Genomic DNA, 23,766 nt, shown 5'->3' with positions numbered 1-23,766 from the left:
TCCTGCGATCTCATATATTCCAAGGAGACAGCCTGCTTTGGCAGAAAAGTATGGAGTCAGAGACCCAGTTTCTAATACTGAGTCTACAACTTAATAGTAGACATGGAACTAAATCTCAGTTTTCTCATCTGGAAAATGGACGTAACTATACAAATAGGTTTTCTGAGAGCCAAAAAAGATTTTAAAAATTATATATATACATATAAATAAATCACCTGCTAAAGGACTTGGAAAGTAGCAATGACTAATGACACTGCTTTGCCTCCTCCCCTTGCCCCCTGCCCCAAGCTCCTCCCACTTCTCTACCAACTTCTCATCCCATATCCTGAGATGGTTTCAACTGAGCCACGAAAGTTCGAAAGGGGCTCTTTCTGCAGACTACCCTGGTTTCGTTCTTTCCCCAGACTTATCTACCAGTAGTTGAACAGACCACAGAAACCAAGTTATGTTGTCTAAAACACAGCAATACAGGTGCTACTTGGATCCTTCACGTCTTTATCTTTATATTCTTGAACTTCAACAGAGATGTCATGAGGACTCCACTGCAGAAAGGTTGAACAAAAATAACCTACTGTGTGATTCAGTAATCAAGGGTGGCTCAAACTTGTAGCAGATACTACTAGCTGACAACCAATATATAAAGCTAAACTCTCGAGTCTTACTTGGTCACATAAATGGAACCATGGCTGTCCAGCCAATGACTACCTTTCCCAGCCACCCTTGCAGCCTAGTGGATGCTCATGTGATCAGAAATGGCATGGCCCATTTCCACATTATGCTCCCTCCACGAGAATGTGAATGGATTTATCTGGTTCTTTTCATTCTTCCACCCCACAGGCTGGGAACTGATGAGAACTAGAGGACCAGCTATCTTGGGCCCAAAGTTGGAGGCTGCGATGTGAGAACAGCAGAGCTGCCCTGAGAGTCACTTATCTCTATTCTATCACATAAAAAGGAAATAACCTTCTATCTTGATGAATCCACTGCACTTTTAAGTTTTATTTTTACAACCTCCTGGCCAAAACACTAAACAATACAGAAGTACTTCTACTGAATCAGGTGTAATGGCTTACCTGATGACAGCTTACTGGAACTGTAAACAGTAACTACAGGAAATAAACATCTTTCTGTGAAATGAGCACATAAGCCTTAAACTTTAAAATGTCAGCTATTGTTACATGGACCTTGTATCTGAATTCTTTTCACCAGGTAACCCCCACTAGTCACCTGCACCTTTACTATGCAGCCAGTGCCAGAAAAATGCTGGAAGTCTGAAACCCGAGAGCCCTAGTCAGCAACCACTGGCTCGTGTTCCAGTTTCTGTCCAGTTTCTGTCCTGATGTTTCTCATTTTGACCTCTTCAGTTATTTTTTTCTGTTCATGACCTTGCCTGATTCCTTGAACCTAACTCACAAAACATTTTACTTGTAATGACTGTAAACAATCCAAACACCCGCTTCCCCTCTGTTTATGCTATTCCCACCTGATCTATACAAATATTTTCATTAGTCTAGCCCACTGTCTGAGATTCTATTCAGTGTGGAGTTTCACAGCCAATATCTCCACTCAGATCCTATAAGCCCCACTGTCAGGGCCTGCTAATCGTGGCCTACCCATCTAAACCCATTTATCTTGTTAAAACAGGACAATGTTCCTATATTTTAATTCATACTAAAAAAAAAAAACCACCAATATCCTCTTATATACATAGACATAATCCCTCTCCAGATTTTTAATATTTTACCTATTTTGCTGTAATTATCTGCAACCAAGTCTTCCAAACCAATCATCTTCCAGAAACTGTTGTCCCAGCCTTTCTCTGCTGAGTATGTCCATTTGCACACCAGGGAGCAGAGAGACCTAAGAAAATGGGAGAGAGGCAGAACCAGTCATATGAGTGAGAGAGGTTCCCTTTATGCTCTAGCAAATACCTGCCCTGATAGCTTCAGTAGTATTAAAGAAGGAGAATATACCAAACTAGGTAATTATACATCTCTGTTTGAATCAAAAAGTCCATTGACAACTGTTAATGAGTATTTTCTTTCACTTTCAAAAGAATCTCAGCTCTTTATTTATATCTTGATTGAATAGTGTATATAAATATGTGTATATTTATTTATATTTATACATACACAACATTTGTGAGATAATTAGAAATTACCACACTGACTAGCTATTTGATGATACTGAGCATTATTAAAGTTTAGCTATAATATTGGTAATTGCCATTATATTTCAAAACAGGCTTCTGATCACTTAGAAATACGGGCTGGACTACTCATGCATAAAATGATATCTGGGGTTTGCTTCAAAATCATAAGAGAAGGGGAAGTGAATGGAACAGAATTAGCCATGAAGTGGTGGCCATAGCTCTGAGTGATAGGCAAATGGTATTTGTCACGCCATTCTGTTTGGTTCATGTTTAACATTCTCTATAATAAAAAAAGTTTTAAAAAGTGCCTGGTGGGACTTCCGGCCAAGATGGAGGCGTAGGTAGCCACACTGTGCCTCCTGGAACTACCAAAATAAGGTCAAGAAAAATTTAGAAACAAAAAAAACAACCAGTACTGACAGAATATTAAACTATATGGAAGTCCAACAACCAAGGAGTTAAAGAGGAAACATTCATCCAGACCAGTAGGAGGGGCGAGGTCAGGAGGTCGGGAGGCCGGGTGGAAAGGGGTCTTGGCCAAGTGGTGGCTGGCAGACCCCAGGCATGCAGGCGGTATCTGGCAGACCCAGCAAGTCAGTGGATTGTGGAGGGGTGAGGCACTCAAGGCGGCTGGAGGACAGGGTGGCCCCACATTCCTGTGCAGATAAACCAGGCAAAACTGGGGAGCAAGACAGACCACGCAACCCAGGGTCCCAGCGCAGGGAAATAAAGCCTCAAATCACTGATTGAAAAGACCTGTGGGAGTTGAGGTGCCAGGAGAGACTCCCAGCCTCACAGAGAGTTTGTTGGAGGGACCCACAGGGTCCTAGAAAGTACACAAACCCACCCACATTGGGCCCAGTTTGCTTGGGGGAAGTGACAGAAGTGACTGAAATCCAGCAGGGAGCCAAGCAAGCACCATTATTCCCTCCTGGGCCCCTCCCCACATACAGCGTCACAACCCAGCAACTTGCTTGCCCCACCCTGGTGAACACCTAAGGCTTCACCCCTCACTATATAAGGGCCGTGTCAAGACAAAAAAAAATGGCCCCCAAAAAGGAACAGATCGGAGCTCCAGAAAAAAATACAGCTAAATGAAGAAGAGATAGCCAACCTATCAGATGCACAGTTCAAAACACTGGTGATCAGGATGCTCATAGAATTGGTTGAATTTGGTCACAAATTAGAGGAACATATGAAGGCTACACTAAGTGAAATGAAGGAAAATGTACAGGGAATCAATAGTGATGGGAAGGAAACTGGGACTCAAATCAACGGTGTAGACAAGAAGGAAGAAAGAAACATCTAATCAGAAAAGAATGAAGAAACAACAATTCAAAAAAATGAGGAGAGGCTTAGGAACCTCCAGGACATCTTTAAATATTCCAACATCTGAATTATAGGGGTACCAGAAGGGGAAGAGGAACAGCCACCAGTGGAAAACCTATTTGAGCAAATAATAAAGGAGAATTTCCCCAATCTGGCAAAGGCAATAGACTTCCAGGAAATCCAGGAAGCTCAGAGAGTCCCAAAGAAGTTGGACCCAAGGAGGAACACACCAAGGCATATCATCATTACATTAGCCAAGATTAAAATGAAGGAGAGAATCCTAGAAGCAGCAAGAGAAAAGGAGACAGTTACCTACAAAGGAGTGCCCATAAGACTGTCAGCTGATTTCTCAAAAGACACCTTAGGGGCAAGAAGGGGCTGGAAAGAAGTATTCCAAGTCATGAAATGCAACAACCTACATCCAAGATTGCTCTATCCAGCAAAGCTTTCATTTAGAATGGAAGGGCAGATAAAGTGCTTCTCAGATAAGGCCAAGTTCAAGGAGTTCATCATCACCAACCCCTGATTATACAGAATGTTAAAGGGACTTATCTAAGAAAAAAAAAAGATAAAAAAACATGTACAGTAAAATGACAGCAAACTCAAAATTATTAACAACCACACCTATAACAAAAACAAAAAGAAACTAAGCAAACAACTAGAACAGGAACAGAACCACAGAAATGGAAATCACATGCAGGGTTAGCAACAGGGAGTGGGAGGAGAAGAAGGGGGGAAAGGTACAGAGAATAAGTAGCACAGACGGTAGGTAGAAAATCGATACGGGGGGAGGTAAGAATAGTATGGGAAATGTAGAAGCTAAAGAACTTATAGGTATGACACATGGACATGAACTAAAGGGGGAAAATGTGGGTGGGAGACGGTGTGCAGGGTGGAGGGGAGTAAAGAGGGAAAATGGGACAACTGTAATAGCATAATCAATAAACTATATTTTTTAAAGTGCCTGGTGTATGAGTGTGTATATACATATATGTGTGTGTATCTATATGTATATATATTTATATTCATCACTCTAGTCTAAATGATATTTAATAGGGGGAAGACTTGACTGCCGGAAGGTGTTTTCCTCTCCGGCTTCATTTCCCTTCCATTCACCTTTAATTTTCTACATGCCAGCAATAAAGTATCATTTGCAGTTCTCTGAAAAAAAAAAATCACATTCTTGCACAATTTTATGCCTCTGCCGCACTCCTATTTGGAGCAGCTGTTTCACCCTGGTAACTCAAATGACTCCTTTGGCCTGGGCTGAGTCCCCAGTTCTGGGTGGGTCTCCTTCTCTGAGCTCCCAGAGCAGGCAGCTATCCTCTATCATAGCTCTTATCACATTATTTAATTAACTGCTTCTTTATTTATCTTCCCTATAGTCCCACTGACTTCCAATCTGTTCTCCATGTTGTGCTCAAAATTCATAAAACAAAACCTGATGCTATCAACCCCTGATTAAAACCCTTTGGCTGTCCCTTACTACCTTCAGGAAAAAGTCCAGCTCTTCGCAGGGCTTAAAACACCCTTCGTGATATGACCACGATGCCTTCCAGTTTCCGCTGGCCATCCCCACCCCTGCCTGCTCCCTTCCGCACTACCAAATTACGTAAAGCTTCCCACAGTGGGTCTTGATTTCAGACTTCCCTGTGCATTGGGTTCTTTGCTCCATTCTTTCCATAATGTTCTTCCCTGTTTTGCATCTAACTCCTAGATAGAATTCATGACTCTGCTCATATTCCCTTTGCCTGAAGCCTCAGTGAAAGGCAAGCTGACTACAAAGCATCTTCTTCAAGTTCCAAGATATCCTTATCTACCATATTTTCAGACTATAAGATGCACTTTCCCCCCAAATTTGGGAGAAAAATGGGGGTGCATCTTATAGTCCGAACGTAGCTTACCTGGCTCGCTATTGCGGGGGAGGGGGTATTGATGGAGCAGGGTCACAGGTATTAAATATTTTACCATATTTTTTTGAAGCAAAAAATTTTTTTCCTATTTTTTCCCCTCTAAAACCTATGTGTGTCTTATGGTCCAGTGCATCCAACAGTCGCAAATACAGTAATGACTTACCATTAGAACTGCCTTTGCCCATTCACTTCTCCATCTCTCCCACTCGATCAGCAACTCCTTCATAGCAAAATCAGCCCAAATTATCTCTGTATCACGAGTACCTAGTTCACATTCAGCCATACGTCAAGCCACAGTGAAATCCGATTAAATGGAAGCACTACAAAATGCTTTGCCCACCTTGCCACAGGCAAAGGGTAAACCTAGATTGCTCACGCAGTTTTAAATAGAAACCTATCTCACACAGCCAAGTAGGTGCATCTCATTCAGCCATACACATGGATTCACACACTTACTCATTAAACGTTTAGTATTCACTTACTATGACCCTGGCACTGTTCTGGACCCTGGGAAAACAGTGGTATGTAAAAGACCTGATCCTCTGCTCTTGTATAAGCTGACAGTTTAATTAAGGAGACAGAAACTGATCAAACAATCATACCAAAAACCACATACTAACAAATAGCCAAGTAGAGAGAGAAAAATGAGAACCTTTAGGAGGAATGCCTGATTGGACCTGGTAAAAGGAAAAGGGAAAAGAAGTTTCGAGAAGGGCTCTACAGAGGAGATGACGTCTCGTGAGGTCTAAATTTTGAAAGCAAACAAATTTATGATTTATTACTAGTGAATTCCTTTTCAGATGTCACATAGATGGCAGAACACGATGAGCTGAGCTAAATGTCATGGATACACTGAAGGAGTGACAGTGCCTGTAGAAACTTAATACACACCGGTACGTGCTAAATCCTTCACCTGCTTTAAGCAAGGTAGGGTTTTCAGGGGGTATAGCAAAGGCAGCCATCTGTGTAGCACGTTCTGAAGAGTACACAGCAGGCTAACTCCTCCTGGCCCAATGTCTGAAATTCCAGCTCCTTGGAAGTTCTGAGAGCTCAGTGGAAAAGAGCAAGTCTATGGAAGAAAAGGTGACGTGGAAGGATCCTTCTTAATGATCAAACCATGCAGGGCAACTCTTCACTCCCAAAATGCCCCCCCATTCATGTACAGATTTCCGTGCCTCTCCTTTGGCTGCTCCTTAAGTCTGAATTGATGATAGCTCCTTTCACTCATCCCTGTCTGCTTGACAAACTCCAAATCAGCTTTATGATCCAGCTGCAAAAGTTTCCTTGCTTACCTCCAAGCTAAACAAACAGCTCATCCCCTGGAGCTGATATTAGAGCTTGGAAATACTGCACTGTTGTTCTTAACAGCTGAGGGAAGTTGAGTTTATGGCCCCCAGTCTATGGCTCTCCACATATGCACTCTCTGCCATGTAATCTGTGGTGCTTTGCCTTCTCCTCCTCTCACCTCCCCGCCACTGTGGGCAATACCTCCTTTCCAACCTCAAGACTCTATATTCTGTCATGTGACTGGATTAGACCAAAAAAATGAGGCCAAGCAACTGCATGACTGTTTCCAGTCTAGGTTTCCAGAGGCATTTTGTATTTCTTTGCTCATGGCATCAGCATGAGAAGATCCTGCCTGGGATGGCCCTTTGGTCCCAGGAGGAGGAGATCAGTGGAAAAGAGCAATGACTGCCAAGAGCAGCCTAAATCAGACAAAGCAGCCCAAACCCAAGTGATTAAGTCCACCTGAAACCAGAACTGCCCAGCAGTGCACAGCCTAAATAAGCTACCCATGATTATTGTCTTAAACTACTGAGCATTAGTTATGGTTTGTAATAGAGCAATAGTGAAACAACTCAACACTTTAAGGCATAACTAAGTTACTCCAAGTAGATTCTTTCCCCAGTAAGGGCCAGTCTTCACAGAAAGTCAGATGTTTGGAGTGAAAGATGACTGAGCCCAGGAGGTAGGAGATTTTACAGTTGCAGATACCTCTGGCAACTCCATTTTCCATCAGGACTAATGAGATACTACAAGGTTCCTTTTTATTTGGGTTTCTTTAAATCGACTCTTAGGTAATATGGATGTGTAAAAGTAGCAGAATTAGCAAAATTGGGCAAGTGCATCTGAGGCCACAGGTTCTCCAGACATCTCTATGAGAGAGCCGGTATAAAACATTAGGCTGTCAGTGAGTCAAAACAAGGTACCCGTAGCAGACCAAAGGGTTTGCCTGCCCCACCCCTCACCCCAGCTGGACGGAAGGGCTGCTTCCACCCAGGGAGAAGGGGCCACTTATGGTTTGCTCACTGCCATCCAGGATGCCCAGCAGGCAACTGCTGTACTGCTTTCAGATTTACCAACGCCAAAGAGACTGGAAGAACCTACACGAGCATCAAGAGAACATAAGTCAATGAATAGGCAAAACAAAAGCAATACCTAACTTAGGGGCACGGGTTCACCAGGGAGAAGATCACTACAGCATCTACAAGAGGCAGGCCTCACGGATGTAGAAGTGACCAAAAAATTGAAAGAGAACATCAATAATGAAAGCAATGAGAAGAAGAATGCAAATTTTTTCTTAACTAGCAACAGTGATTAAATTTTACACCTTAAATTTCTGCATAAGAAATAAAAAAATCACTCACTTTCTTGAAAATCAAATTAATGACCTGGAAGACCAAGTGAATGAAGTATGTTACTACCCACAGCAAAGACACAGAGAGAAATAATGAGAGAAGAAATAAGAGCCTTGGAGGGCAGATCCAGCAGCCTACCGAGAGAATAACAGGAATTCCAGAAGGGGTTTTTATTTTTAAAAAAAGAAAGAAAAAAGACAGATGAAGGAGTTCTTATAATTAAAGGAATAACAGTACAAGAATTTTTTTTTTAAATACTGAGCTGAAGCAAAATTTAAGCCTGTAGATTAAAAGACTCATTAAATCCAGGAAGTGAATCCAGGAAGTACTTGAATTTCAAGAATAAATAAAAAATTAAATTATACTCGTTTTCAGACAGAAAAAATAAGTTACTCAGAAAGGCAAGAGATTTAGACCAGCTAAGGAATTCTCATCTACAACTCTGGAATGTAGAAAACAGTGGAACAATGTATAGACTATTAAGAAAAATGATCCAAGAATGCTATACCCAGACAAAATATTATTCAGCTGTCAGGGAAAAAGGAAAATATTTTCAACATGCAAGGATTCAAAAAGTAGACTTCCCACAAATGTTCTCTGAGGATAGTACTTGAGAAAGGACTTAACCAAAAAATAATTGATTCAAGCAACTTTCTCAAAATAGGCAAAGTCGAGACCAGAGGGACCAATGGTGTAAACACACACATATAGACACATATACACACACATTTAAATCTTCTTTTATGTTTCTTTGTATCTAATACTGTATTTTTTTATTGTTAATAGATGATGGTAGTATGAACAGGAATTTCTAATATCAAGCTTTCTTGAAACATAACAGGCATGCTATATTAGAAGAAAAAAATCTAATAATAGCCTGGAACTGAAAATATTAAGTTAAATAAGCAGAACCTCAAAGTCAGAGATTGAAAAAGAGGTACACAGGAAATGTATTTGGGAATGTATATGTATGTTTGGACAGAATATAAGTTCAAGGTTGGTTGGAAGGACAGAGAAGGTAGTCACTAACAGATACAAAAAGCTTACAGAACTGCCAAAATAACAAGAAACAAAAAGAGAATAAAGAAAAATCAACAACTCAGCCCTGGCTGGTGAGGCTCAGGGGATTGAGTGCTGGCCTGGGAACCATAAGGTCACCGGTTCTATTCACAGTCAGGGACCATGCCTGGGTTGTGGGCTGGGTCCCCAGTTGGGGGTGTGCAAAAGGCAACTACACATCAATGTTTCTCTCCCTCTTTATCTCTCTCCCTTCTCTTCTCTCTAAAAATTAATAAATAAAATCACCTCCCCCCAAAACAGGTACTTAAAAAAAATAAAATTAGCAAGTCAGTGAGATAAAACTAAAGCAACTAAAAATAAAACAAAAAGGGAAAATGGGTAAGGTAATATAATCAGAAAACAAAAATAGCATAGAAGAAATAAAGTTGATTATTTCAGTTATACCAAATATGAATGAACTTATTTCCACAGCTGGTAAAAAGATACTGATAATTACACTGGGGTTGAAATTAAGATATATCTTGTTTACAATACAAATTTTTTTAAATGTGATAAAGAGGTTTGCATTTTAAAAGATTGAAAAAGAAGTAACAAATACAAACAAAAAATTTTAAAGGACAATATAAATATCAGACAAAGTAGAATACTAAAGCAAAACTGTTAGCAAATCAAAAGGAACATTCAATAATGGTAAAATGCTCAAATCCAACAAGAACACCATCACTTAATAGACTTTATGGGGCAAACAACACAGGATGAAATACTTACATATGAAAAAAGCTCCAAAAATAGAATTTAAAAGGAGACACATATTTAAAGATTTTGTTGAACTTTCAAAATTTTAACAGGAAAGCCAAAAATATAATAATTAGTATCACTGATGAGGTATTAAAGGAAGCAAATATAATCAATGAACTCAATTCCATATATTCATATAAGGGGAGAGAACAGGAGAATATTTTACAATACAAGCAGAAATTAAATTGGTAAAATGGTGTTTTACAGAGAAATTTAAAGTTTTAAAAACTTTCATTGGAAAAGAAAAATATCTGAACAGAAATACCCTAAGCAACTAATTTAGGAAATTCTGAAGAGCATTAATAAATTAAATGGAAAGAGACCTATAAGTAGTAAAGATAAAATCAGACAAAGACATAAAATAACTAGATAAAATTAGAAAATCAACAAAGCCAAAACGTCATTCTGTGAAAATGTGTTCTATGAAACAGAAAAACTTCTGGCATAATCGAGGGAAAAAAAGAGTGAAGATCAAAATTAAAAAAACATCTTGAATGAAAATGGCAGACACGACCACAGATAAAGTAGACATTAACAGAAAAAAATAAAGATTACATGAACAAACTTATTCTAGTGAATTTTAAAATTTACATGCAATAAACAATTTACTAGAAAAACAGATCAAAACTGATTCAAGAAGACAGAGGAAACCTTAATAGAATTATAATCACTAAGAAAATAGGTCAGTAGTAAAATCCATCCCTCATATAAAACTTCAAGCCTAGAGGTCTGTGTACTAGAAATTTCTAACAAATATGAATGAAACAGAGCACTCCAAAATACTTCAGAGTCTGAAAGAAGGGATGCCTTTCAAGTTATTTACAAAGCTAATATAACTGTGTTACAAAAAACAAGAGAAGGCAGTATATGAAACAAACATGAAGCTACTCTCACATTATGAATGTGGGCACAAAAATTCTAAACAAGACACGATGAAACTTAATATAAAAATGTGGGGAAAAAATACATCATGAACAACATTCAAGACTGTTTTAATAACAGAAGATTTATGAATGTATTTTACCACACTATTTTATTAAAGGATAGAAAAATGATCGATTCATATTGAAGAATAAAAAGTATCTGATGAAGTTTAAATGCTACATCAAGATAGAAACTCTTGTTGAAGTAGAAATAATAGAACCTTATGCTTCTAACCATGACGGAGTAAGAGATAATGGATTTTACACCCCTGCCTTAAAGTAGAGAAGTAGGAAGAAAAAAAGCGTGAAACAACTGTTTTTAGACCTTGAACAAAAGGCAGTGCGGGGCGGTGAGACCTGAGAGAAGGAAACAAATGAGGTGAGCCCCAGCCTCACTCTGGCTTTCTGCCCGGAAGCACATGTGAGACCACAGGCAGAAAGAAGAGGGATGCCAAGGAAAACAGCAGCTTCTCAAAGCTGCAGAGACCGAGATCAGAATCTAGGGGATCTGAGGTTATGAGGAGCTGTGGTGGCACAGGCTTCCAAAGAGGGGGTCACTATGCAGAAAGAGAGCCCTGAAAATCTGCCCAAGCGTCCCACTCCACTGCTGTTGACCACTAAGATGCAGGTCTGGACACTGACATTCCATGTCTGGTGATAGCCACTGGAAAGCGGTGAGCTGAACAGTTCTCAGAATCCGCATACAGCCGAGGATCACGGGAGTTACTAAAAGTAGAGTGGAATGTCCTCGCCCATCACTCCCGACATTCAGTGCAAACCCTAAAAGACATATACCCTGCAAGTGTGACTGAAATTGCCTTGTGCAAAGGCTATTCTAATCCTGCTCTAACAAAGTTTAAAAAATATGTAGGATAAAACTAAGACAAAAGTACACTAACATCTACCAGAAAAAGTAGCTCCTTAGAGAAAGATAACAAAATCCAGACACCCAACAACATAAAACCAACAAAGTCAACATTTAATCATAAATATTGGAAAAAACAATAGCCAATTTTTTCTCAATTTTATAACATATATCAACCTGCAAAGCCAAATTCAATGACACCAAAGCAGAATAAACACAGACAAAGGGATGGGGAAAAAAACTGTGAAAAAGAAGTCTTTAAAGCAGAAGAATAAAGACAAAAGGTCTACAGACTTCTCATCAAAAACAGTGCAACCTACAACAAAAGGGAATGACATATTTAAAATGCTGAAAATATTTTAAAGGAAAAAAATCAATCTAGAAGTCTATACTCAGCAAAAAGATCTTTAAACAATTAATGCAAAATACAAACTTTCAAACAAACACAGAGAAGTCATTTTCAAGAAGACTGCATTGCAAGAAGTCTTAAAGAAAATTCTTCAAGAAGGAGGAAACTAACACTAAATGAAAATGGAAATCTATGCAAAGGAGTGAAGAATACCAGAATCAGTAAATAGGTGAATATTTACATTAAAAATGTGTTTTTCATTTGTAACTTTTTAAAAATTATCACTGGAATGCTGACAGGAAGTCCAAACATAGGGACTATTTCTTTGAGTGGCAGCGTTGCGGCCTCGGTTGGCTTCGCAGTCCTAGTGGGGTGCACCTCTACCCAGCCAGACGTGTCCACAAACACTAACAGAAATGTGAAGTTTCCTAGGCATTTAGGTACCTTTAAAGTCCTTTCATTTTAAAATTTCTTTAAAATTTAAAAACATGTTAAAAGTATAGTAGATGACTTTAGGAAAAAGCCAATGCGTTGTGGGATTTATTAACATGTACAAATAAAATATGATGATCACAGCACAAATTATAAAGAGATATGAAAGTATATTACATGTGATGGGATATAAACATTTTTAAGGCAACCTGTGATAAGTTAAAGATGTATATTATAAATCCTAGAGAAACCAGTACCAAAAAGATCAAATAATAAGCCAATTTTGGAGATAAAATGGAAGAGTAAAAATTACTTCTGTAGTCTGGAAGAAGGCTGAAAAAGGGAAAGATTATATAAAAGCGTGGAGCCAAAAAAAAAAAGCAAAATGGTCGAATAAAACCCAACTATTAAATATAATTGGCCTAAAAACCTCAAAGTAATGGCAGAAATCATGAGGCTGGATAAAAATAAAATCCAACTATATGCTTGCAGTCTACACGAAACATATTCCAAATACACAGGCACAAGTCAGGTTAACTAATAAAAAGGTGGAAAAAGATATGGCATGCAAATGCAAGTAATAAAAATGCAGAAGTGTGGCTATATGACTATCAGGCAAAGTAGACTTCAAAAAGAAGTATCACCAGATATAAATTACATACATTACATAATGATAAAAGAGTCAATTTACCAAGAAGACTTGTTGGTTAAAGAAGAAATCATAACTTGTTAGAATGGCAACTTGAACTCAACTAGAGTTACATTTCTTTTTTGTTATCGTTTTAGTAGAGAACTAACAAACAAGCAGTGCAAAAACTGTAGCAGGGATGGCCAACCTTTTGGAGTCTCTGGGCCATGCTGGAAGAAGAAGCATTGTCTTGGCCCACACATTAAATACGTTGCAACACATAATCACAAAAAAGTCGCATAATGTTTTAAGTAACTTTACGATTTCGTGTTGGCCCACAGTCACAGCCATCCTGGGCTGCGTGCGGCCCGTGGGCCGCAGGTCAGACACCGCTTCACAGGAAGTCAAGGATTCCCGATGGTGTGCCTGGATGTGGTCACAGAAGACTGCCCTTGTCACTCATACAGGTTTGCCTATATAAATTCTGTGGCCTCAGTGGCCTGGGTTGACTAAAGAACTGTGGGCCTGCTCCATTTTACACTATTTTAGGGAAAAGTGTGTATTAGTGGGAAAGCCAGAAAGTGTTAAAGGATCTATCACCTCCTCATAAGAGAATGTTAGTACATTTTGTTTCATTCCCTGATTATCCATCTGGCCTCCTGGGAATGGCAGTGTATCATGCTGGCCACAGCCTCTCACAGCAGGGACCAAATCTGCCTTACTCATTATGTGACACCTTAGCATCAAGCAGAATGCCTATCTGGCAATTTTTTTAAAAATATGTTATTTATTTATTTTTCAGAGAGTGGAAGGGAGGGAGAGGCAGAGACACATCAAGGTCAGGTGGCCTCTCGTGTGCCTCCAACCAGGGACTTGGCCTTCAACCCAGGCATGTGCCCTGACTGGGAATTGAACCAGTGACCCTTTGGTTCACAGGCTAGCGCTCAATCCACTGAGCCACACCCACCAGGGTCATATGTGGCAAATTTTGAGAGCTCAGTGCATGATTACTGAGTAAATGAATGAGAACCCCATATGCCAGTTATCAAAGGAAGCTTTTAGGTTCCTATTCACTTTTTATCATATTATAAGGCCCATGCTCTCTGTGCAGGCCCTAGAGGAGACAAAACTTAGACTCCTGGAGAGTCCAAGGGCAGAACACTGAGTTCTTTGTAAAGACTACCGACCTCAACAGAACAAAGACAACTTTTTGAAAATGTATTTTGCCTACATCACATACCTCCCATCACCTACTTCCCCAGACACAAAAACATGCCAAATCTGTAACACATCTTTCTTTTTTGAAAAATGCAAAACAAAGAAAGGCTTCCAGTTGAAGATGCCAGATTGACTACACATGTTGAATTCTGCTCCCTTTACAAATTTCCCAAAAATGGCAGTGTAAGAATATTTCAAAAAGGCAAAAACCCACAATGACAAAGAAAACAAGAGAGAAAAGGACAACCACCAGAAATCTGAAAGGCAGAAAGCACAGCCGGATGAGTAGTAATTCTCCTAGTAGACTTGGAAAGATAACACTTGAGTAACCACAGGGAAAATTCAGAAACACAACAATTACCCTGCAAGATACCCAATCAAGTTCAGCAAGTAGTAGCGCCAGGTTATTTCTAAAAGTTGAACTACAAAGTCAGGTTACAGACAGCAGGATGGCTGAAAGCCCGGTGGGAAGTAATTAAACTTTCACGGGTCCTCGGTCATGAACAATCAGAGTACTACCGCTCCCACCCCCTGGCAGCAGGCTACAGCTCACCCTCAGACACAGTGGGGGACCGGGCCCACCTAAGGGCAGGGGCACGTTGAGAAGGTCAGAGAGAGACAGTAAAGACCTACCTTTCTTGCACGTCAGCCCTAATGTACTGACTTTTCCCCAACTTAACTCCCAGCACTCTTGGCTGCCAGGTTTATATATGCCCTGAATATTCGTTTTGGGGGAATCTGAGCAGAACAACAACAAAAAAGACTTAAGGCCAGTTGGGAGGTCAGAAGGTACAGAAAGGACAGGAAAGCCAGATCATTCGGGTCTTAGAAGGATTAAAATTACGAAATATAAGTAAAGCTCATTTTTTATCATCAACAGTGGCAACTGCTACAATTATCATTGTTATCATCATCTTATAAAACACATTAACTCAGAAAACATTTACTGTGAGCCCACTACCTCAGAGTTTTTCTAGGCAGGTAGGAGCCTCCAAATTCTGGGAGAAACACAGGGAAAGTGTCACCAAGATTGCAGTCACACTTCTGAGACCATGAAGGAGCCTTAGGAAGAACAAGCACTTTTGACTTCCCTGCCTTTACCCAGAGCAACACACATCAAAAGCACATGTCTGCTGAGTTCCAGAGGCCTGATCATTATCACGTACTTCTCCAGCAAGATTTTATACAAAGCACAATCAGCACCACTGCATTCTTTATATGCACTGATATTGTGAGACCCCCACTTTCAAGAGAAACCTTTTGTTCTCTGCTTGGAGAAGGCAGAACCTGGAGAATCTCAACAGAACAAACAAATGAGCTAGTGAATAACAGAATAATTAGAGCTGAGCGTGGGGATAAATTACCACAATATTCCTGGCTGCAACATTGACTGCATCCAGGCCTATGATGCCTCTGCTTTTCCAAGCCATAAAACAGGCTGAAGATACAGCTCCTGGGGAGATAGGACTTGGACTGGGTGGCTAACTGTATCGACAAAGAAAGCAAGAAGGTCAGTCTTATTTCTGAAGTAATACCACTGCACCAACCAGAGCTGCTTCTGTGAAAGAGCTGTCAGATTTCAGGCTTGTTACTATTGACTCTGTACTTCATCAAGACTTGCTGACAGGTCCATGACAGACTGAAATAATGTATGCAATGATTCAACGCAGGGCAATATTAAGTTGCCCTTTCAGTTAGACTTGCCAGTAACATGGTTCGAATGCGGCCATGACAATGTGAGGAGGATGAAAGAACTGAATAAATAATCAAGTTCATGAGGTTTTCCCAGGCCCCCAAGAGAAAGAGATCTGAGAATCAGAACGCAAAAGATCATGAAATTGCTTCCAATGCATTCCAAGATCTTGGTCAAGTCCTTCTACTTGTGGATCAGGATTTATGTCCTGAGAAATGAGGATGACAGTTTTAGGCCATCTGAGACAACAGGGGGAAACAAAGGAAAAGCAAAGGAAACTAGGGACAGCTTACCGAGCCCCTGTAATACACCAGGCACTGCGCCTAGTACTTTCGTGCAGGTTAGCGCAACTGTTTCCACAACTGGTGAGGACACTATCAGTAACCCCATTTGCTAGAGAAGAACACTGAGGCTCAGAAAGCTTGGTTAACTCACTTGAGACCACAGCACTAGGCAGGAGCAAAGCAGAGGTTCTAACCTTGGTCTGGTCAATTATAAGACTACACTTGTTAACTTGCTTATTCAGGCCCATTCATAAAAAGATTTTCACAAACAACTGCAAAGGCCCATTAGTGCATGCGACAGAGTGTAATGAATTTCAGATACCTGTTCTCTGTATTTATCTTCTCCGTTATCTTCTTTTTTAATAAAGAAAAACTGAGACATTTTTTAAAAATAAGAAACAGATGAAGAGCTCAAAATAGCCTCAGGGACCCAATAAGTAGCTGCAGGAGGTTTCCTATGAGGATGTTCAGGAGTTACAGACCTCGGGCCAGGACACAGGGACAGCAAGGAGATGCTCCCGTAAGGTGGGAAGATTAAGACTGCTTCTGAGAGTTCAGCTGTAAAGTCAACCCACAATGAACAAGAGTGGAAATGTGCAAAATTATCATAAAAACACAAAATGCGTTCCTGGACATTCAGAATTCCCAGTAACCAGACTGAAGGCATTAAGATGTCTAGAGAAAGAATCTGTCAGGTAGATGGGCGGCTAGTCTGTGAGGGAGCAGAGGCAGGTGTCAGTGGGTAGAGGGAAGAATTTTCCAGGTGGGAAGGAACACATGTGCGTAGGGCTGGAAGTGGGAGACAGCGTGGTTCAAGGCACATCTCAGTGACGGCCTCTCCATGCAAACTTCAACAGCTAAGTGTGGTCCCTAAGTGAGGAAAAGAGACAAAAGAACCATTCACTCCCTCCCTCCATCACTCGGGCCCTCAACAAACATTTAATAAGCTCTTATTTTGTACCAAGCACAGATATGGTCTCTCCCTTTGTGGAGTTTGGAATCTACTGGAAGAGTGAAATTGATGCATCTAGTTTAAGTTTTTAATAAATATGGGAAGCGTTAAGTATAATACAGAAGTACTACAGGTGTCCTACTGCTTTTGGTACCAAAAGGCATGAAGAAAGACAACAATGTATATATCTTGCCTTAGATTCTTCCACTAAGGGGCCAAACATCCCCACTGAGCATCAGTTCACTCCCTTAGTTTTCGACAGCAGACTGTAGGGCTAACAGCCATTAAAATGGGGTGGCCTTTTGACGGGTACATCCTCAGACCTTGCCCATGCATGGCCCCGCCTCGTTTGCCTCTGCCTTTGCTCTTGCTCCTTCTCCGTTCTAGTGATGTAGGACTTCTGACTCAATGGCTTATCCTGACTTCTTGGGCATGAGGTTTAATCTCAGCCTTTTGGCTCTAGCCATGTAAAAATTTACCAGTGGCGTACCTTCTAGTTCTCTCAACCCCTCGCCTTCAAGGTCTTACACCCTGTTGCTGGCTTCCTCAGCAAGGTCTAACCCCTTTGTACATGAGGTTACTGAAACCAAGACCTATTCACAACCACATAGCTGTGTCCCAGGATAACCCGGATGAGACTGAAGATCATCTGCATCTACCACAGTGTAACTCAGAAAGGCAAACATTCCCAAACATTTTGTAAACTCCAGTATTAAATCTCTCTTCCAGGGTCAAACCATTTTGGCCTAACCTATTAGAAAATGACATTATATATCAACAAGGACAGACAAGTGGTGTGTACACAATTCTTCCCTTCCAACATTCTTCAGGCCTAAGAGCATCCAAAACTTACCATTTGTTAAACTGAGCACTGGCCTGATCCAAAGTTATTTAAAGTGTACGTATCAGTAAGCCTAGGAGCTAATGCTACAAACAAGAAATACATGAAAAGAGCAAAGCTATTCTAAAGCACCTAGCTGGGGTGGGAAAGCAAGGAAAATAGAATTATATTAATACATGGTCATCCATGGCTGCTGTGCCTTAAAGAGGTAATGGAAGATTCCTGGCAGAGGATGAGAAAGGGGCAGATTGAAATAGATCCTCCCAGCTGGCCCGGAGCATTCCAATTCTGCTTGGCTATTAGGCTACTTTACGATTAGCATCTGGCCTCTGGTGCATCCAACAAACATCATCTAACTTGAAAATGCTCTTCAATATAAATAAATCCTTTAAAAACTAATCTTTTTCTGATAAGCTGGGACTAGCTTTACAAACTGTGTTAGTAATAACCATGATGTGCTATAGTTTAGCACAGCACCTAACACGCTACAAGCACTCAACACGTATTCTTTACCTTTTATGAGACTTTGTCACCAGTAAGATGTACTGAAAGGAACAGTGATTTCCCTCACACTACACACACCAAACTGCTACGTTTGATCTTGCCCAGGGATACCACCTGCAGGCACTGGATTCTTATAGCCCCTGAGAATATTTAGCAGACCTTATGGTTCTAGTTCTCTTGCTCTATCAATCTTGGCTGGGTCTCTAAACACGGTGCCATTACTTTCCCACAGTGCAAAATGCAAAAGCATTAGCAGAATCCTTTCCCTTCCCTGTGCTCCCTTCTGCAGGACTCACCAGACTCCAGGTGGCAGAGGGAAACATTATGATGGCGGCCATAATGATACGTGGAAGTCACCATGATGGTATTAGTGGCCTTCTCAGTTATGACATCAGCTACTCCAGCACCCAAAGAGCTTACTTAGCTCTCAGAGCTGAGACCTTTAACATATCTCTCTAGCACAAAGGGAAGAAAGCCAGATCAAAACTTTTCAAACAAGGCAAAGCAGAGAAAACATCAAAAGAAAGAGTTGGTGAACCACCAGTATAGACCTGAAGTCTTCATAACTTACAAGATATCCTGTCTCTTAAAAAAAGGAAGGAAAGAAAAGGAAGAGGAAATGGAAATAGAAAAGAAAAAGAAAAATGGTCTCAAAACTGGGTTCTCAAGGGGTGAATAATAGGCAGAGTACGGAGGATTTTTAGGGAAGAGGAACTACTCTTCTTGACACTGTCATGGTGGGCACATGTCATACGTCTGCCCAAACCCACAGAATTCAGAGCATGGAGAACAAACCACAATGTACATTATGGACTTCGGGGGACACTAACGTGTCAGTGCAGACTCGTCAATTTCAACAAAGGCACCACCCCGGGGGGGCGGTTGATCAGAGGGAAGGCTACACATGTGTGAAGGGAGGGGATACAGGGAAAAGCTCTGCACCTTGCCCTCACTTTTGCTGTGACACTGAAACTGCTCTAAAAAGTCATTTATTGAAAACAACAACAAAAGACTTGGTTTTCGATGTCCTACACAAATCAAGATCCAAAAACTAACTGGCAGAAACACTACATCAGCTCTTCTGATGAAAAACACAGTCAGACTTGCTATTAATGTCAAGAACACAGCAATATTATAAGTTCCATTGATGGTAGCAATGTAGATGTTCTGGTTTTGTTACTGTATTATAAGTTATGCAAGATGTCAACACCAAGAGAGGGTAAAAGGTGCAAGTACCTCTCTGTCATTTCTTTGGAAGTTCCTGTGAATATATAATTATTTCAAAATTAAAAGTTTTTTTAAAGTAAAAAAAGAATACAGCAATTCTGTAACTTAGCCACTTAAGCCATTCTTAGTAATATCATCTCTTATCTAATAAAATTCTTAGTCTCTCAGGGAATGGAGTACCCTAAGATCAGCTAGTAAATATGGGGAGAGCCAGTGTTTGAACCTAAATGGCCTCGGAGCCCATGTCCTTAACTACTATAAACACTGCTTCCAGGAGCACACCCTCTGCACAACATACGGATTTCGCTGATCAAATTTAAGGTATTTAAGACAAACAATAGAGGAAGAGGTAAACTCTACCTGGGAATACTAAGGAAGCTTCCCTGTGAGGAGTAGTTTGAGCTGTGAGTGCTGAACTAGGACTTGGAGTCCACCAGGTGGCCAGAGGTTGTATAGGAGTTATTTCAGGCAGAGTGCATGCACCAAGGCACTCAGTTCCAGCATGACCCCGCCTCCAATGACCCCGCAGAAGATGGAATAGCTCGCCTCCTAAGGACTCGTCCAGTCTTTTGATTTCACTGCTGCCATGAGGAAGGCACTGCTGAACATTTGCAGAGCAAAGGTTTTAGATCAGACACGGTGATGCCATCATTCTCTAGTGAGCGAGAGAACGCCCTGCACTTCATTTTCTTCATCTGTTAAGGAGAGTAAGAGCAGTCCTCACCTTGTAAATTCAGTGAGTTAGCTCATATAAAGCAGATAGCACACTGCCTGTTATACAGCACATGCCCGATAAACAGTGACTATTTTTGTTCGTTTCCACCAGCAACATCAACACCACCATCACGACACCATCATGATCCTCTCATACCTACCTCTGATAAAGAAAATACTGATGAAAGAGAATTGCCCAAATGAAAACTTGCTTTGAGGCAGTACTAAAAACACTCCAGGGAAAACAGGTGGGCATTTAGCTCTAACTGGATGACTAAATGAAATAATGGCAGAAGCAACCCGGCTCACCCTTGCTCAACTCAACATAAAATCAAGTTCAAAGACAAATTTCAGGTTCATATCTGGAACTTGCACACCAATCCTGGGCCCAAACTGTACCCAGGGGCTCTGCCATCTTAGGGGCAAACCCACTCAGAATGCTCTATCCATTCCTGGAGTGACTCATTATTTCCCAAACTTACTTTTGCCAGCGCTCAGCGTGGCACCGCAGTGACACCGAGGTGAGTGCTATGTCCCGTCCCCTGAGTGAGGCCAGCCTCTTCACTCTCAACAAAAGAACAATCTTGGAGAATAATGTTTCTGAGAATTTCAAATGCATGAAGGCAGTTGTGCCTAATTTATGGTGTTATTTAAATAGAAGCACACAAGCTTCCTTTTTAAATTTCAATTTAATAAAATATATTGAGTGGTTATGAAGTATAAATTCAGTGCGAGGTGTCAGGAGCGTGGAAATAAAACATGAGTCCCAGCCCTCTCGGTCTATTGGAGGAGAGAAAATGATTCCATTGGTCACTGTGATGTGAGACACAGTAAGTGGCCTTGAAGAAATACAAACTATGGAGCAACGAGTCATAGACAACATGTACCTGGACCATCGAGTACTAGAAAAAGATTTAAGCAAAAAGTAGGTTGTCAGGTAGGCATTAAAAATTCGTAAGCGTGACAAACACTATAAACAAAGACACAGAGTAGGAATATTTGCAGCATGCCTGGAACAGGAAATGGCCTCCTTTAACCTGAGCAAAGGCAGGTGTTAGGCGATCATGAGAACAAAAACTTGAAAGTTGGCTGGAATCGTGTAAGTAACCCAGTATTTGAATCACTAAATGTGAATCAACAGGTATTTATTCTCCTTGAGTCAAAATAAATTCAGTTCTTAATTATTTCCCCCCTTTGACTGGAATAAATCAAACCAACTTCATTACAGCATTCTTTTCTAACAGAATTTCCAATATTGAAAAGTTGTGATTCAGCCAATTATCTGATAGCTACCACCCACATGCAAAACCTTTGGCTTCCCCTTCACACAAACGTATCCAGAGGGTACAGTACAGATTTGATCACCTGGTGGAAGAATAGCAAATGGGACGAACTTGGCTGGAAGGGTTTTAAAAAGTTGTCACAATAGATATCTGACTCTGAAAGATCTTTCCAAACCACAAAAGAAGAAAAACACCAACGTCAGCCATTTAAAAAAGAAAAAAACAAACTATTATACGCCTAAACCTTAGAGATAGCTACTTCTGCAGAATTTGTAAAGCATTCTGGGTCATAAATGAAATGAAGGATGAAGTGAGTAAGTTTCAAACTGGTAGATATCTCTCAAGCAAACAAAAAGTATGTTTTAGGATGTTAAGTGGTATTGAAGAAGCAGCAATGGCTTTGGACATAGGCAGGCCTAGATTTCACTCCCAGCTTTGCCACCTGCTCTGTGATCAGGCTTGGGCAACTCTCTGGTCTGCTCCATTTTCTCACATCTAAGGCAGTGGTAATGACATTGAACTTAAAACCCCCGCTGTAAGAACACATATACTATAAAGGACTCCGAGCACAGCAACGAACCCATGCAGACCCCCAGTAAATATTACCCACTACAAGCAGCACTCATGCTTCTTCAGCTACACTCGCCATGTTTAAACATTCACACACACACAGGCACTTCAACCTTCTCCTGAAATCTGTCCATCACACGGTGCAGAAAATCTCCATATTAAAGAGTCTATTCTGAAACCCCAAGATCTCTCCCTGGCTGGTGCACAGAACAAGTGGGAAGGGTCGATTTTGTATCATCGCACCATTCTCTTGTCGGCCTACAATCTGGCTCAGATTCCCTGCAAACAGTCAGAGTTCATTCCCTCAAGCCTTATACCTCTTCTCTAGATTGAGAAGGGGTCTGAAATATCCATGTTCTCCATGACATTTTTGCAGAAACTCTAGACCAGAACATTTTAAATTAAGTGTCTACCTTCACGGTGGTCCATTCAAGTAATCACTGCAGAGAGATATGTGTACACAGACATCATCTCCAGAGCGAGACACACTTGACACGTGTATCACATCAGTGGTAACGTACTCACATACTAAGTATTTCTCTACCATCTCCCCCAAAACAGTCACTAGAGCGATCACTTAGGAACATGGGGAAGTAGGTCCTCAGGCACCACATGACATGGGTCAATGAAATGTCATTATACTCTTCTCTTTACTGTTGTGTGAGCTTTGAAATTTTCCAAAACAAAAAGTAAAAACATAAAAAAAAGGGCTTAATGACATGGAGGTCACTAACATGTTGATCTTAGTGACAGTCAATCAGAATGCCCATTTTGTGCCAGTCACAGAAGGAAATATGGACATGCATCCACCCTCCCAAACTCAGGAGGGAGGGAGACAAGCCAGTATTTAACCTGTAATTACATAAATACAATCATCTTAAGTGGGAAAAGTATAGGGTATCATGGAATCACATAATAAGAAGGGCTGAATTTACTCTGAGGGGTCTGAGACAGACTGCTTGAGAAAGTGACATTTGAGTGGAAACCTACAAGATAAACAAGGGTTGCCCAGTGACAAGGGAGGAAGGAGAGGACAGCGCTCCAACCCGGAGGACACCACAGTGATCAAAGGGAGAGCTGGAGTAGGCTCTGAGCCCAGGATCCTGTTAGGCATTTTTGACATAGTCGATTTTTGCCTCCAATAGACCTGGTAAGAAGAAATGGAATTAAACTTAGCAATCAAGTGTAAGTTGCACAGCCAGAATTATTCCCTAATATTAGCAACTACAGTTTTCCTTCTAGATCCTCTTCAACAAACATCAGTTGCACAACTTTTTGCGACTCCCTATAAATGTGTATGAAGCAAGAGGTGTACACAGGAGGTAGCTGTGTTGGTGAGATTAGAAACTAAGTTATCAAATACTTGTATTCGCTAAAAAAGTGAGGATTTTTGTGCCTTCCTTATGTTTTAATAGGGTACAGAAGACCTGAG

General features: G+C 40.7%; 1 protein-coding gene across 16 annotated transcripts in view; it reads right to left on the bottom strand.

Moving 5' to 3' along the window:
- FGGY (FGGY carbohydrate kinase domain containing) overlaps positions 1-23,766 on the bottom strand; it is a 385,020-nt gene that overhangs the window by 232,291 nt on the left and 128,963 nt on the right. For all 16 annotated transcript variants that reach the window (XR_008389735.1, XM_053655576.1, XM_053655571.1 and 13 more), the window contains one exon: positions 1,745-1,860. Coding sequence is in view for 15 of the 16 variants with exons in the window: in XM_053655576.1 (XP_053511551.1) it covers positions 1,745-1,860 (116 nt within the window). In the remaining variant the exon portion in view is untranslated. The remainder of the gene's footprint in view (positions 1-1,744; positions 1,861-23,766) is intronic.

Source organism: Artibeus jamaicensis, unplaced genomic scaffold (genome assembly GCF_021234435.1).
Source record: "Artibeus jamaicensis isolate MK-2021 breed Jamaican fruit bat unplaced genomic scaffold, CSHL_Jam_final scaffold_1019, whole genome shotgun sequence".
Lineage (NCBI taxonomy): Eukaryota > Metazoa > Chordata > Mammalia > Chiroptera > Phyllostomidae > Artibeus > Artibeus jamaicensis.
The sequence above is the reverse complement of the archived record's forward strand: the minus strand, read 5'-3'. Positions and strand labels throughout refer to the sequence as shown.